This window comes from Petaurus breviceps, unplaced genomic scaffold, assembly GCF_028583685.1.
Source record: "Petaurus breviceps papuanus isolate PSGF00001 unplaced genomic scaffold, PetGlider_PUasm1.0 180, whole genome shotgun sequence".
In the NCBI taxonomy this organism is placed as follows: Eukaryota; Metazoa; Chordata; class Mammalia; order Diprotodontia; family Petauridae; genus Petaurus; species Petaurus breviceps.
Window position 1 is genome coordinate 2,420,757 of NW_027185782.1, and position 16,518 is coordinate 2,437,274.

General features: G+C 45.4%; 1 protein-coding gene across 1 annotated transcript; it reads left to right on the forward strand.

The window, feature by feature from the left end:
* Positions 1-323: 323 nt before the first annotated feature.
* Positions 324-14,811, forward strand: SIRT6 (sirtuin 6). Its single transcript, XM_069086818.1, has 8 exons — positions 324-523; positions 6,061-6,188; positions 7,293-7,475; positions 9,769-9,828; positions 11,093-11,188; positions 12,525-12,605; positions 13,890-14,013; positions 14,137-14,811. The coding sequence occupies exons 1-8, from the start codon at positions 458-460 to the stop codon at positions 14,434-14,436; spliced, it is 1,038 nt and encodes a 345-aa protein (XP_068942919.1). The 5' UTR covers positions 324-457; the 3' UTR covers positions 14,437-14,811.
* The last annotated feature ends 1,707 nt before the right edge of the window (positions 14,812-16,518 follow it).

A 16,518-nucleotide genomic window follows, 5' to 3' on the forward strand; every position in this document is an offset into this window, starting at 1 on the left:
TAAACAGGGGAATGAAGTGGGGATAAAGGCTTTGCAAATCATAAAGTGCTATGTAAATGCGGCTATTTTAAGAGTCAAGAGTGACGTTTGAACCCAGGCCTTCCTGATTCGAGAGTTAGAAGGCGAGGAACTCTGCCACGCATGCCCACCGCTCACCTTGGACTCCCCTCCCCCCCTCCCCTAGCCTATAATGTAAGCTCTGAAACAGCAGGGCTTGCCAGGACTTAAGATGGCCATCGGAGCCTAGGTGCCCACTTACGTTACTGCGCAGGCGCACACCCTTAAAACCCTCCTCCATACATCCCGACACTTCCCCAAGCGTTTCTCCAAGCTTGTGGCTGAGCCCCAGCCATAGAGTTTCCGGCGAAAGCATCCTCAACAAGGAAAACTTTATTGTACCCGAAGGGGCTGGGGGGAGGGGGCCTCCGGGCCGGGCCGGGCCGCGGCCTGGGAGACGATGTCGGTGAACTACGCGGCCGGGCTCTCGCCTTATGCGGATAAGGGCAAATGCGGGCTCCCCGAGGTGAGGCCAGGAGGGGCCTGGAGGGACTGGGCCGGGGTCCCCGCCATCCCTCCCCTAGCATGTGGACCGACTTGGGGCCGCCCTCCTTCCCCCCCCCACCCGCCCCGGGCCCCTTCCCCCATTGCTGCCCTCGGGATGGACTGACCACTTGTCTCCTTTATACCGACCTCCCACCCTTTTCTCAGCCTAGAGGCCCTCCTCCATCAGTATCCTTGGGGGAAGGAGACGGGGCTGGGGCACTCCATTCATATGCGCCCCCTTATTCTCTGTTTCCATGTAACACTTTCGTGTTTGTGTGGGGAGGGTGGGCACGAATAGTGAATGGTCATTCTCCCTCCCTCCCCCCCAAAAAAAATCCAACTGCCGGAATTAGAAGAGGGGAAGGGGGGAGCCTGGTTTGAATCCAGCCTCAGATCCTTCCTAGCGGAGTCATTTATTAAGCGCCTACTGTGTGCCAGGAGCCGTGCTGAGCGCTGGGACCAAGCGAAAGACTGCTCGTGCTCACGTTCTAATAGGGGAGACCCCATGGGAAAGCGGTGAAAAAGCAAGCTCTGTAAAACACAGATTGGAGACGATCAGTAGCGGGAAGGTCCTAATTTTGATGTGGATCAGGAAAGCCCTCAGTAGAGATGGGATTTTAGCTGGGTCTCGGAGGGAGCCAGGACCCTGCTCGGGTCATTTAAGGATAACCAGCATTTATCTGTATAGCCATTTAAAGTTTGCAGAGTGCTGCGCATGTGTGATTTTATCCTCCCAGCAACTCTGCGAGGCAGCTGCTGTCATTATTAAGTGCCATTATTATACCCGTTTCTAACGCTGAGGAACCTTAGGCAGACAGAGGTTAAGTAATTTGCCCAGCCATCCAATTAGGAAGAGTCTGAGGCTGGATTTGAATTCAAGTCTTCCTGTCTCTTATGTGCCACCTAACTTAATCTCTCAGTCTTCAGGTCCTCATCTATAAAATGGACTACTGCTGTTTTATAGCATTGTTGAGAGGAAAGCATTTTGGAAACCTTAAAAAAAACCCCAAGCCTTATTTTTTATCTTTTCCCCAGGACAAAACACTGAAGTTTTTAGATTCTTTGATGTGTTTCTTCAGCAAGAAACAATCTCATACTGTTAGACTTGGTTTTATTATTATTTCAACCAATCAATAATCATTTATGAGTGCCTTCTATGTGCTAGTACTATGTCAAAGAGCTTACATTCTGTTTGGGGGGGGGAGGGGAGTGAGGGAAGAGACTTGTCAAAACCAAAGCATAGCTAAATGTGGCCCTGTACAAAGATGGTGCTTGATATTTATTGATGGGGGGGAGGGGCAGCTAGGTGGCTCAGTGACTTGGAATCAGGAGTACCAGAGTTCAAATCCTCAGACACTTATACACTTACTAGCAGTATGACCTTGGGCAAATCATTTAACTCCTATTGTCTTGCCTTCTCCCCTCCAAAAAAAAAACCCAAAACAACAAAACAAAACAAAATGTTTGTGGATGAATGAGAATTGGCTGGTTCAGAAAGACCTTAAATAGAACTTGAGCTGGGTCTTTAAAGAGATAGATGTAGATTTGTGTGTATATATGTAAATATAGCGATTTAAAGTTTGCAAAGTGCTGTGCATGTGTGATTTTATTCTTCTTTGTGTGTATGTGAATGTATATATGTATACATGTTTGTAATATATACATGAGAATCTGAAAAAAGGGTGTTTTGTGGGCTAAGACAGAGAGAGGTATGAGTGCCTATCATTTACCAGAAATAAGGAGAAGACTATCTTGGCTAGATAACAGCAGACTTTAGAACATAGAACATCTGGGTTGAAAGGAGATATAAAGCATGGAATGTCAGTGCCATAAAAAACCCAAAACATGGAATGAACCAAAGAATTTAGAAGACCTTCTGTATAAAATGAGAGGCTGTACTGGGTGTCCAGGTGATTCTCTGGCTGGATTTTTACCTCTCTTTTAAAGCCAGGAGTTAGGATAGTAATTGTCAAGAGCCCACTAGATAAAGAATTAAAGGACCTGAATTTAAATCTCAGTTCTGCTTTTTACTACCTGAAATAAGTCATTTAATCTCTCAGGACCTTATTTTCTTTGGCTGCAAATTGAGGAGTTTGGAGATGGGGCTTCAGATCCTCTGTCAATTAAAATGTTACTTTCCTGAAACCTAGTATTTCATAGTTGTAGGAGATCTCATAGGCCATCCAATCCATCTCTACCTGGCTAAGAATCCCAAAAACCACACCCTCACCAAGTGATCATAGTCTTTGCTTGAAGACTTCTGGTAAAGTTGAACCCTACCTCTTAATAATAATAGCTAATATTTGTGAAGGACTTACTTTGTGCCAGGCATTGTGCTAAGTGCTTTACATATATTATCTTATTTGTATGGGTGTTCAGGGAGCACTAGCACCTCTGGTGTGAGAGCTTACTGAGCCCTTCTCAGGGCTGCTCATCCACCTTTGGTGTCTACCTCTCACCTAACTCTGACTTGTGGCTCCAAGAAGCTGTAGCATTAGCAGCCACACCCTGACAGACAAGCTAAGCCAGGCTGAGGGTGACTGACAGGCCTCAAACTGTTGATGAGTTAGGGGAGTGTCTACCCCAAGTATGTGAAGACTTTCCCCCAGTGGAATGGGTAGATGAGCACAGTGTCTGTAAGAAAGAAGTTTGTTAACTAGAGTTGAAATATGCCCTATTGCATCTTCAATTTCTTGTTCTTATACTTGTTTTCTGGTTTTAAGCAGAACAAATTTAATCTCTCTTCTACATGCAGTGCTTCAAACATTTGAAGATAGCCATCGTGGCCTTCTCCTCCCTTAGGTCTTCTCCAGGCTAACCATCACACTTCATCTGATCCTCCCATGACAAGATCTGGAGACCCTTCATTTTCTGGTTATCCTCTACTAGATGCTTTCCTAGCTTATTTTTCTTCCTAGAATCTGATGCCCACAAGTGAACACAGTATTCTAGTTGTGACTTGACTAGGGTAGGGAATGGTGGAACTCTCACCTTGTTTTGGACACTGTGCCTCTCAACCTAGCATGAAGCCAGTTGTATACTTGGGGGGGAGGGGGGAGGAATGTCAGAACACTGATCTTTTGAGCTTTTAGGCCATAGACATTCCCAAATCTGTTTCACATGAACTGTTTGTCCAGTCATATGTTCTAGACAAATGTGGGGTTCATCTTCCCTTCAAGTTCCAGGTTTACAAAAAATGTCAACTCCAACACGACCACTGGCACTAGATGGGAGATGCAAAGGCAGCCAGCCCTGTGGGAGCAGAGAAAGAACTAATGAATGATTGCTCACATAACAGGATCCCGCATCCCGCCAGTTGGGTGTTAATCACTCTTTCTTCTCTTGTCTTCACTCTCCCTTAGTCCTGAGCTCTCATAGACTTTTTTTCTCCAAGGAAGACTACTCTCTCTGACACAGCTATCACACCTCAACCTTCTGGATGGAAACAAAGCAGCTAGGTAGTAACTGAAAAGAAAAAAACACCCTGAATGCCAAACTTTAAAATCAAGTTTACTTGAAGTGTATTTATGTTCCCTTTGCAGAACACAGTGCCTTGCAAATGATGCCAGTTTCACTTTTCTTTCAGGAATAAATGTGATATAGTGGAAGGATCACTAGATTGTGAGTCAGGAGACTCTGTGTGTGTGTGTGTGTGTGTGTGTGTGCGCGCGCGCCCACATGCATGCACTTTCTTCATCATACTTTTACTAGCCTTCCTCCTCAGTTCAGAAACCTGAAGCTCAAAGGGGTAAACTGACTTTTATTAGTTATGTGACTGGGAATAAGTAAATCCCTTTGCCTAAGTTTCCTCCTCTGTAAAATGAAGATAATCATTCTAGTACTATCTGCTTCACATACCTTTTTGTGGGGACAGTAAACATGAATTGCCATGTAAATGTGAGCCATCATGGTTCCACACATATTTATGGAGCTCCCTGAGATTCATATGATGATGAGGAGAACTCGGGAGAGATTCCATGAAACCTGAGAGTAGTGTAGGAGGTAGCATTCTGGACTTGGGATCAGGAAAACCAGAGTTCAGATTCTGCCTCAGACATACTCACTAGCTGTGCAACCCTGGTCAAGTTATTTAACCTTTCTTTGCCCCAGCCTCCTCATCAGTTAGCCTCTCTTTGCCTCTGTCTCCTTTTCTGTAAAAAGAGGAGTTTTGGACTCAGTGGCCATTAAGTTCCTTTCCAGCTCTAAATCTCTGATTCTTTAAACCACACCTTTTCCAAATCCCCAAGAGATTCATTCATTTAACCTATCAATATTTGCTATGTACAAAGTCCTGTGTTTGACCCTGGGGAAGATACAAAGATAAATTAGTTGTTATTCCTGCCTTCCAGAAGCTTATAGTCCATTAGGGGATTCCAGGAGATAAGCTTTGTGGAACACTGGTTGTAAAAAAGAACAAATCTGAATTTGAGGGCCAGTTACTTAAAGTGCAGAAGTAATCTCTATATGTATAAAATGGAGAAGGCCTGACCCTAACTCAGCTGAGGGGAAAATGAAACAAGCGCCTTGGGGAAACTACAGGATTAGCTATTTCAGCAACCTCATTGTGAGCTGCTGGAGCTTGTTACTAAGGGAAGTAAGTGTGGTGGGAACAGGTGGTCATCTGCTCTGGAGGTAGGAAAAGGATAGGCAGTAAATGGGTTATCTCCCTAATGTAGATGTTTCCTTTATCAGTATATCTCCTTTTTATTCTGGGCTTTTTAAGTCCAGGTTTTTTCGTAAATCATCCATAGTGGATCTCTCCAGCTTGTTATATGAATATTTTCTTTTTTAAAAAACTTAATATTTTATTTTTACCTCAATTGTATGTAAAAGCAATTTTAACATTATCTTTTTAGAGTTTCTCTCCCTCCATCCCTCCCCCGCCCCTCACTGAGAAGGCAAGCAATGACCCAGTGACTGAGGTTATATACATCTACAGTCATGCAAAACACATTTCCTATATGAATATTTTCTCTGGTTCCTTGAATATCTTATGGATACTGATGTGGCTCCCCCTCACCATCCCTTAGTCTTTCTAAATTACTAGCCCATTGTTCTTTCTGCTCATAAATGTCATGGGTGAGATCTTATACAGGACTTCTTTAGCTTTTCATTCTTGGTAACATGTTACTCTTTATTTAAACCCACTATCTATCTATTGACTTTGAGATCAACTGTAATCTTAATTTTTTCCAAGGTTGTAGTTCATGTTGTCTGAAGGCTTATAACTTCACAGGGAGAATGTTAGGTTCAGAGATGGGAATTTGTGACATGGAATCATTGAAAAACCATACAAATGTAATCCAGTCCACTCTTTTCCTGCTAGTCAGTCTTGGGCCAAACTCATTCCTTAGCAATACTTATTCAAGATACACTTGATGATTGACTAACTTCCTAACCAATGGCCTGCCATAATCTGGGGCTGTGGGTGTTACCCTTCCTGAAAGCAGGTTGATTGGCATCTCTTCTCCCTTGCAGATACCCTAATAGCTTCCTGGTCCTTTTTTTTGTCCATAGATCTTCGACCCCCCTGAAGAGCTAGACAGGAAAGTATGGGAGCTGGCGCAGATGATTCAGAGATCTTCCAACGTGGTGTTTCATACGGGTGCAGGTATCAGCACTTCCTCAGGCATCCCAGACTTCAGGTGAGGGGGGCCAGCACTGCCAGCTGGTCACCGTAACCCAAGATTCCCTACCTAGGATAAGACCTGAACCTTTGCCTCTTCCGGATAAATCCTTTTAGCTAAGTAGTCCTTGTTGGATGTTCTCTCCATGAGTGATCACTGAATTGATTCAATGGAAAGAGCTCCAGGTAGGAAGGAGACTGGTGAGGCAGCAGGCTGAAGAGTCAGTCTTTCTTGGTTTTTTGGTTTTTTCCAAATCTGTCTAAATACTGTTTAGCTCTTGAGTATATGCTTGTTTCTGGGTACTACATTTTAGGAAGGACATTGACAAGCTGTGTATCTAGAGGAAGGTGACCAGGCTGGGCAGAAGCCACCCAAGGACTTGTAGCTAGATTTTGTTTCCATATAAGGAAAAGCTTCTTAATAAGGAATAGCAGACTGGGCTGTCTTCAAAGGTAATGAACTGCTCATCACCAGAAATAATTTGAGCAAAGGTTATATAATGGCCGTTTGGGAATCTTACAAGAGGGAAATTCTGCATTATGTGAGAATTTAGATGAGATTGCTTCTAAGCTCCTTTCCATCTCTGATTTTCTAGCTCCCCAGATAATACTGCTAACACTACCCAGTTCTCAGAGTTGAGACTTAAACTCAAATGTTCTGACTTACTGCTCCACAACAGTGTCTCAGTATAGGGGGAAGTATACAGGTTTTGGCACTAGAATGTCTAGATTTGAGTCCTCCTCTGACATTCACTGTCTGTGGGATACTGGGCAAATCACTTAACTTCAGTTTCCCAATGTGTGAAAAGGAGATAATAATTCTTGCACTGTCTACTTGGCAGGGTTGTTGTGAGGAATTCACTTTCTACATCTATAGAAAGTTTTTGGATATTGATAGTAAGGAATTTATTTTTCATGACTACAGTATTTGTTACAAAAAAAAAACCTGTAGAAAATATTAAGTGTTTATTGCATAAGATATGAGCAGTGAAGGATCAGCCAAATTTCTCTCCTCCAGGAGCTCCAGGTCAGAGAAGCTAGATTCACAGCCTGGATTTAAGGAAAGGTACAGGTGACAAGTTCTCAGCTGAACATCTCTCATTCTTCCTTTTTTTCACTCCAGGGGCCCCCAGGGTGTGTGGACTATGGAGGAAAGGGGGCTGGCACCCAAGTTTGACATAACGTTTGAGAGTGCCCAGCCTTCTAAAACCCACATGGCCCTGCTACAACTGGAGCGAGTGGGCATCCTGAAGTTCCTGGTGAGCCAGAACGTAGATGGGTTGCACGTGCGCTCCGGCTTCCCCAGGTACTTTTTTTCGCTGTCCATAGATTTCCCCCATACTTCCAACCTCTCCCCTCTATGTCACCCCATCTTTGAGCCCTGCAAACAAGAATGTTCGCTTTGGAATCCAGTGCCAAAGTAAGCCCAGGGTCCAGATCCCTCTCCCATCTATCTCCCATTTCCTCTGAATGTTTGTAAGGGACCCTCTGGCATCTCTGACACCCTGTGGCCTCACTCTGTTCTAATTCTGGGGCCTTTAAAGGAATAAGGACCCCTTCATCATTCTTCCAACCTGGGAAAGGACTTCAGATTTCCTCTTTCCGCTCATATCTTTCGGCTGGGTTTTGAGAGACACTTTTTTTTGTTTCAGGAATTATAATTATCAGTTATGACCATGTAAAGCCAAACACGAGCAACTTTCCAGAGGACTGCTGCTATGAACAGCTTTCAAGGTTCTGATTACACAGTATAGTGAACTCTATTCAGTAACAAACTAAGACAAAATATTCACAGAAAATCAAAATACAGCATTCACCATGTTATGGCATAACAACTTCACCAAAGTGGTCACATAGTTTTAAACAAAGTATATTCATTTAGTAACTCAATCATTCTTAAGGAGATAAGCCTCCTTAATTGACACAAAGTACAGAGGTCAAAAGCCCCTAGGTCACATTATCTTAATCTCTTAAATCAAAAAGTCTTTTTTATTGATTGGAGATTAGTTTCCAATCCTTTATTAGTAAGTCCTTAACTCAGGCATCTAATTGTAAAGGTCAAAGTTCTCTACCCCTAGTAAAGCATGATCTTCTCCGTTTGCATTAAATACCCAAGGAGAAGTCTTTTCATCTTAACTTGAGGCTGGCTCTCCGCTTCCATGGTCCCAGCTCCTTGTTGTCCAGCTCCTTGTTCAGTTCCTTACTGAAGCTCACAGTGTCTAGTCCACCTCAAGTCCTTCACAGTTTCTGTTCCTGTTAAGACAAAGCTTAACAAAGCCACACTAACATCCATGCACATTGCCAGCACTCTCATCAATTCACTTTCTGCCTGAGAAGTCAACATAGACCCAACAACAAGGTCTGAGGAATCAACACAAATCATCAGTATAGTGCCTGGACCTCTGAAATCATCAGCAAGACCCTCTATCATACAAGAAAATCCTCTTTCAGTGTTTCTGAACCAGCAGCAAGGACCCAGGGCTTCTGTAACAACAGCACTGTCCTCTATCAGCAGATGGATCTGACAAAGTAACATCAAAACAGACAGACAAAGTACCAGCACCACAGACATGCCTCCTCCCAGTTCTCTCTTCTCATTTCTCAGTTCTTCTCAATTCTCAGTTCAACACTCAGTTCTCATTTCTCTTCTCAGTTCTCAGTTCTCTTCTCTCTCTCCAGCATTAGCAGCCCAGCCTCCAGATGCTTGCTCCCAGAAGTTCTGGCCTCTCTCAGCTTGGGCTTTTCCTTATATACGGTATTAGCTCCTCCCTGTTCTGCCCCTTCCTGTTACAATCAACAAGTCCATCCCACTGTGGGATTCACAAATTCCAGGTCTTAATACTTGAGGCAATTATGAACTTGAAACTAAGTGCTAAGTACCTGTTAGCTTGCCAATACAATGGGGCAGGGAAGATCTTCAAATTATCATTACACACCCCCTCAAACACAATCTGGCCTGAGGGGATTCTTTTTCCTCTGAACAGGAATTAGTACTATACTTCTGTTAAGCTGGAGTTTGAAATAGCTAAAAGCCTTCTGTGAAGGAGGGAGAGGACTTTGTGTTTGGTGTGTGAGAAGACCCATAAAAACAAAGTAGAGTGAGTGGAGGTGGGGGGGGATTCAGAATATGTCAGAGCCAGACTTAGGAATTACTATCAAAATTTCTATGGACAGTGGGCATGACTGAGAGGGTTACTTCCCCAGACTTCCTTAAGAGGATGGTATGATAAAGGAGTCCTCTCCTTAGAACCACCTATAACATAACAGTTCTCAGTCTCTTTGTATATCTGAGGGGCCTCCCACCCTTTGGAATAATTCTAGTAATAAGCTTTTATGTTGTTATAACACTTGTAGCTTTCTATATCCCTTTTCTAAACCCCTGGGAGAAGAAGGAGCAAAAGCTATATGTAATTCCTATTTTGTGGACCAGGAAACCGAAACTGAGGGAAAGTGACTTACCCGAGGTCACAGGTCATTGGCAAAGCGCATACTCTAACTCCAAGGTCTCTGGACTCTCAGTAGTAGAGTACCCTGAACCTTGAAAGCCAGGAAAGTTTTAGCTTTAAGGTCCCATCCACCACACTTCATCCTTTCCACAGGGACAAACTGGCTGAGCTCCATGGGAATATGTTCGTGGAAGAATGTGCCAAGTGTAAGACGTGAGTGCTCCAGCTGCCTGGGGATGGAAGGTGGGAGATGGGGAGTGTGCAGGGGTTTGTGAAGCAGCTCTGGGGGAAGAGGATAGATGAGTTCCACCAGCAGAGTCCAAGGGCCTTTCAGCTGTGCCTGGCCTACCCCTTCCCTAAGCCACGAGCACAGGCAAGCCTGGAACCTACTGAAGGATCCAGAACTAAAAAGGGACTGCATGTTAAAGCTATGTGAGGTAGATTGGATTTTCCTAAGGAAGCAGTGTCCAACAGGGCTCCTGACGAAGGGACACCCATTTTGATAAAAATGATTACATCTTTAATTGGTTAACGTAATTTGCCCCTGTACTGTCCTACATAAAGCTTTCTGCAGTGTGAATTATGAATAACCACAGTAATATCTGATAATGTACACATTAACAAAAATTGGAAGGAGACACAGCATCAAATAAGATCATAGGATCATAGCAGGGGCCTCAGAAGCCAGGTGGTCCAAACTTTTCATATTACAGAGGAAGAAACTAAAACCCAGGGAGGTTAAGACACTACAGATATTGGGATTTTTATGGTTTTATTTCTTTCTTTATCTATTTATTTAGCGACCGGATCTCCCTATCTTGTCCAGGTCACTCATAGACCTGATGCCAGTCCTGATTGGCCCAGACACTTTAGCCCACTCCATTTCTGACCTGGGCTGGTTCACCCTCCTTAGGCGTCCTGGTGGCCCTCCAGTCCTGGGGTTTCACCATACTGTTGCCAATGCAGTTCAGAATTCCTGAGCTCAGCCTAACCCTCAGCCAGAATTATAGGTGTTTGCCAGCCTGGCTTATTTGTGATTTGAGAAGGCACATGTGAGATGCATCCTGTAGCAGAAAGTACCTGCTCACATGGAGAAGATTGCAATTTGCTCAAAAAGATAGGAAAATAAATTTTGTTGGTGGTTAAATTTAATATAAAGTTACTTTTAAAAGCAAGGATTATATTAATGAAAATAATGAGAAACTATAGTCATTACATAAAATTTAATTTATTGAAGCCATCCTTGGGAAGGGGGCTCTGCCAAGCCCTAGGGGACCTAGAGCTGGAAGGGGGATAAGGCTTTACCTGTTAGAGCAGCTCAGGAGGTAGACTGACCAGGTGGTAGAGAGCTGGCAGGGATGCTTGTCATAGGTTTGAATGCATCTGAGGGAGATTCACCACATTCACGGCCAGATCTACCCCAGCCCTCTCTTCCACTCCACTTTCTCCTTTCTCATTCGAGGACTCTCTTCTTCAGGCAGTATGTCCGGGATGTGGTGGTGGGCAGCATGGGCCTCAAGGCCACGGGACGGCTGTGCACCGTGGCAAAGGCCCGAGGGCTCCGGGCCTGCAGGTGAGTGACCCGTGACCTTGGGAAACCGGATGTAGAGAACGGCTGTTCTAGTCATTTCTGCTCAAACAAGGGGTTGGGTTAGATTCCCCTGAGGTTCCTTCTAGTGTGAAACCTAAGCTCTTGAGTCAGGGATTCACTGCTTGTGTCACCTCAACCACGTGATGGCTCTTTTCTGTGCTTCAGTTTCCTCATATGTAAGAAAGGATTCATCGTCCGTATTCTCCCTGACCTAGGGGGACCTTTGCTAAGGAAGTTCTCACCATGGAAAGGGCAGCCATTAGGCTGGCCCAGAGTCTGCCCCAGAGGCCACTGGTCAGAGTCTAGCATGGGCTGGATCTGCAGCTCTGCCAGTGTCTCCTCCATTTAATTGGCAAGCATTTACCAGTGCTAACCTGTGCCAGGCAGGCACTGTGCTTCTGGTAAGGCAAAGGCAGCAAGACCTCACATTCTACTTGTACTCCATGCCACAGCAGAGAATTTTAGTAGGAGAATAATACTTTTATCTCTTACAGTATATTTCTTTTTTTTTTTTTGCTTTCTTTTTGGAGGGGGAGGGCAGGGCAATTGGGATTAAGTGACTTGCCCAAGGTCACACAGCTAGTCAGTGTTAAGTGTCTGAAGATGGATTTGAACTCAGGTCCTCCTGACTCCAGGGCCAGTGCTCTATTCACTGTGCCACCACCTAGCTGCCCCTTAATAGTACGTTTCTAATGCTTAAGCAAGTAGGTCAGACTCAAATAGAAACAGATTTCTGTGGCTGCATATTGACTTAGAAAACCACAAATTAACATCATCTATGTTGTATTTTTATTTATTTTGTTAACATTTCCCAATTACATTTTAATCCATGCTCCCTTCCCTACCCCTGCTGTTGAGCATTATTGGAAGAGACTCCTCTAACTTGTTGCTCTTACTGCATAATAATGCCTATTGTGTGTGCCAGAATAACAGTCCTAGGATAGGATCATGGTAGTTTAGCTACAGAAGGTCCTTAAAGCTCATCTAGTTCAGAAGAAGTGGCTTAATCAAGGTCATGAAGCCAGGCAGTGGTAAACCATGAGCTAGAACCAGCAGTGGCTCAGGTGAGATTCAGACCCAAGGCTTCTGACTTAACAGTTTTTTCCACTCTGCTCTGCTCTGTCATTAACCTATAGGGGCAGGTATCTCAGGACAATTGGTAGAACTCTCTTTCCAACAACTCTGCTCTAGTTGGCTTCTTCCTTGGTGCTCTGTTGATTGCTTAGGGTCAAGCAATTTGTTCTGGCTTTGCTTGAGGGTGACGGGCAGCTGCACCGAGGTGTTCGGTAACTCTGGGATTTCTCTTTGTCCATTGTAGGGGGGAACTGAGGGACACCATCCTGGACTGGGAAGATGCCCTGCCCGAGCGAGACCTCAACCTTGCTGATGAAGCCTGCAGGTATGATAAACTCTGAGTACTTTATGCCCTCTTCTTTCCTCTCCTTCCCCTGTCCTTCCTTCTTCTGGACTTAGTGGGAGTGGGGAGCACCTCTGGCTTTTGGGAATGAATGGGGAAGGGGGAAGTCTAGAGCCAGAGAGGTGTTTGGAGGCTTTTGGCTAAGGTATAAGCTATACGGCCCCTTTCTCTTCGAGAGTCAGGCCATGCAGGCCCTCATCACCTCATGCCTGGACTCTTGCAGTAGCTGCTGGTTGGTTCCCCCGTCTGGCCCATCTTCCTCTAGGTTGCCAAATGGATCTTCCTAAAACTCAAGTTTGACCACATGACCCTTTCATTCAGTTAACTCTTGTGGCTCTGTTTCCTACCAGATCAAATAATAGACTCCTCTTATTGGCTCTCGGAGCCCTTTCTAACATGAACCCTTCCTCCTTTTCAGTTTTCCTACTCTCTGTGTACTCCCTTTTATACACTGCTGTGACACTGGCCTCCTCTCTGCTCCTAGAGCTAGATTCTCCTCCTTCCTGCTCCAGGCATTTTCAGTGTCTGTATCTGATGCTGGCCATTCTCTCCCTCCTCAGTCCTGCTGCTGGACTTCCCTGGAAGCTTTTCCAGTCTTCCTCAATGCTAGTTTCTCCCCTCTGAGATTAGCTCCCATCTCTCCTGTCTGCAGTTTGTTTGTACGGAGTTGTTTGTCGGGCTATCTCCTCCATAATACTCTCTGCTCCTTTGAAGGCAGGGAACGTCTTTTCCCTTTTTGGTACCTGTAGCACTTTAGCACAGTGCTTGGCACATGGTACTTGCTTAAAAAACACTAGCTGGCTGACTGGAGCCAGAATTGACAGGCCTAAGGTCTGGAGGATAAAATACTGATAGCTTCATGTTTTATTCTGTGATGTTTAAAAATTCACCAAGTGCCCTTTTCAGCAAACAGCTTGAAAGGGCCAGGATGGGTGTTATTCTCCCATTTAATAGATGAAGCTCGGGCTCAGAAACCCAAGGAGCAGAAGGGACACAAAAACCTTAGGTGTTGAGGGAGTCAGCATTGAATCCGTGCCCCTACTCCCAAGTTTCAGCATTCTTTTCCTACACCACATTGGGCTTGGGAAAAAGGGGAGGGGGAGAATGCAGAGAGAGGAGTGTTCTTCAGCCTGGGGCCTGGGAATGTGGCAGTGCTGGCCTTGTTTAGCCCTGTGGTTTTACTGTTGTGAGGAAAAGGAGGAAAAGTCCAGATCTAAGGGGATCCAGAGAGCTGATTATATTGAGGTTGTTCCGTTTAATCTCTAGGAATGCAGATCTCTCCATCACTCTGGGGACATCACTGCAGATCCGACCCAGTGGCAACTTGCCTCTCCTCACTAAACGAAAAGGAGGCCGCTTGGTCATAGTCAACCTGCAAGCCACCAAGCATGTGAGTACTCAGCTCCATCTGGTCCACAAGAGGGTCTGGTCCCTGGCCTCAGCAGCCTTCTGGGCCTCATCTTTTACCTGACCAGTCTCTCTTCACTTAGATCTGCCTCCCCTTTCCTCCCAGGACCGCCAGGCTGACCTTCGAATTCATGGCTACGTCGATGATGTCATGGCCAAGCTCATGAAGCACCTATGCTTGGAGATCCCTGAATGGCAGGGGCCCCTTGTGGTGGAACGGGCTCCACCCCTGCTTCCCCTCCCGATACAGGTGAAGGCTGAGCCCCCAACCCTGCCAGCCCTGCCCACAACACCCAAGGCAGAGCCCCCTGCCCAACGCCATAGACCACAGGAAGGCAGCAAACGAGAGCAGCCTGCTGCTCCCCGGCTGCCCAAGAGAATGAAGGTGGAGCCTATGCCCAGCTGAATTGGCTTGAGATGGCATGTGGACTCCTTTCTGAGCCCCAGTCTTCCTCACTGTACAAAGGGGGAGCACATTCAAATGATATCTACAGGCCTGTCTAATCCTCAGTCCTGGTGACAGTGTGGCTTGCTAGAAGGAGCACTGCACTTCTGCACTTAGAGTCAGAGGACTCAGGTTCAGATCCCAACCTGTGTGACTTTGGGAAAGTCACTCCTCTCCTCTGGGCCGTATAGTTTCATTATCTGCAAAATGAGGTTGAACTAGTGATCGTGAGGGATCTTTCCAGTTCCCATAAGCTATGATCCTATGATAGGAATGGGCAAGTCTGGGTGGGTTTTTTACTTTTAAATAAATTTGATTTCCTTTTTCATACTAGAATTTTTTATATATGTTATAAAAATTTGTGAAACCACATTTCCAGGCCTCTGGTCCCCTCTAAGGACTTTGTCTGCTGTCCTCTGCCATTCTCTCTCACTACAGCCAGGACCTGTTCTCTCCATTTAGAGCCCAGTAAGCAGGTCACTGGAGTCTGTGGGGCCCTGTGTGACCTTGGTTAATTCCCTTCTCTCTGCACCTCATTTTCCTTTTCTGTAAATATATACATTATATATATATATATATACATTATATATATGTATATATATATTTTTAAAGCAACCGGGGTTAAATAACTTGCTCAAGGTTACATGGCCAGTTATTTCTGGGTGTGGTGCTAAGTATCTGAGCCCAGATTTGATCTCCAGGTCATCACGACACTGGAGCCGGCGCTCTTACTCCCTGAGCCACCTGGCCGCCCCTTCATTTTCCTTTTCTGTAAACCTGGTCTTTCCTACTTCTACATCTTCTGATTCTATTGTGCCTGCTTTTGTCCCTCATCTTCTCAAGTTAGACTCTATTGGGGTATCTGGTATTAACAGCACCAAATATGAGAGGGTCTGTGGCCATGGCCAGCCAGCCCCCAGGACTCTTACCTCTGCTGGCCCTACTGAGGTTTGGAGGAATGAGAACTGGGAAGACTTTGGTTTGGGGCTAATTCTATGTTCTGTGGAGTGGCCTCTGCTGACTTTTCTTTGTTACCTCTCTGTTTTCACCTCTTTCCACCATCTCCTCTCTCCAACTTGTCTTCTGAGACATGTTAGAAACCGGAGGTTGAGGACCATTTCCTCTCAGGTAGATGGGGAGGACTTTGTTACCTCTAGACGTTTCTCTTATGTTTCAAGCCTCCCCATTGCTAAATCATTGGTAATGGGCATAAATGGGTCCTTTTGCCCTCCTCTCTTTCTCCCATGGGCATGAGCATCTACCTCCTTCGGCACAAGGATAACAGCCATAGTTGGTGAGGAAGCTGTCAGTGGCAGCTAAGACAAGTCTCAAAGCCCCATTGAGGTTCTAGTTCTATATTGGACACTAGCTGCATGACCTTGGGCAAGTCCTTTCCCATCTCTGGACCTGCTTCTCCACCTGTAAAACGAGCAGTGGACTAAGTGGTTTTTGAGGTCTTTTCCAGCTGAACATCTTGTGATCTTTTTGCTTTTGTGATAGGGTCTCTTGAATGTGGGCTTGGTGTTATGGACCAAGCAGGGGGGCCAGGTGGGGAATAAAGGGGGAAGCAGGGGGACTTTCAGTGCAGTAATTATCCCATCCTATCCCAAGTCAGGGCCTAAGGCTTCTGCTTTAGAGGCCTCTCCAAATCTCATCCACCTGAGTTGATTTGGTTTGTAGTGGTAATTGAGTCAGTGAGTCTATCCTGGCCTTGGCCTGGATAAGTAGACATTTGTCAAGGGAGAGAAGGGGATGGTGGGAAGGCTTGGGCCGTGGGTCTTTCTGCAGAGCCTGTTGGGCTCATCCACTGGGGCTACATCTACCATTCTCTGTGTGGCCCCTGCCCATTGAGCCCCAGGATTGAGAAATCTGAGAAAACAAACAGCATAATAGAAAGTGAAATTCCCAGGCAGTTTTGAGCCTACAAGTGGGAGGTGGTGTCTCTGAGATTTTGATAGCAGAGGCCAGGATGTGGGAATAAAAGCATTAGCCAATCAATTCAGTTCTCTCTCTCTCTCTCTCTCTCTCTCTCTCTCTCTCTCT

Coding starts and splice junctions, on each gene's coding strand:
- SIRT6 (XM_069086818.1), top strand. CDS start 458: ATGTCGGTGAACTACGCGGCCGGGCTCTCGCCTTATGCGGATAAGGGC. Junction 6,189..7,292: donor TCAGGCATCCCAGACTTCAG/GTGAGGGGGGCC, acceptor TTTTCACTCCAG/GGGCCCCCAGGGTGTGTGGA. Junction 9,829..11,092: donor GAATGTGCCAAGTGTAAGAC/GTGAGTGCTCCA, acceptor TCTCTTCTTCAG/GCAGTATGTCCGGGATGTGG.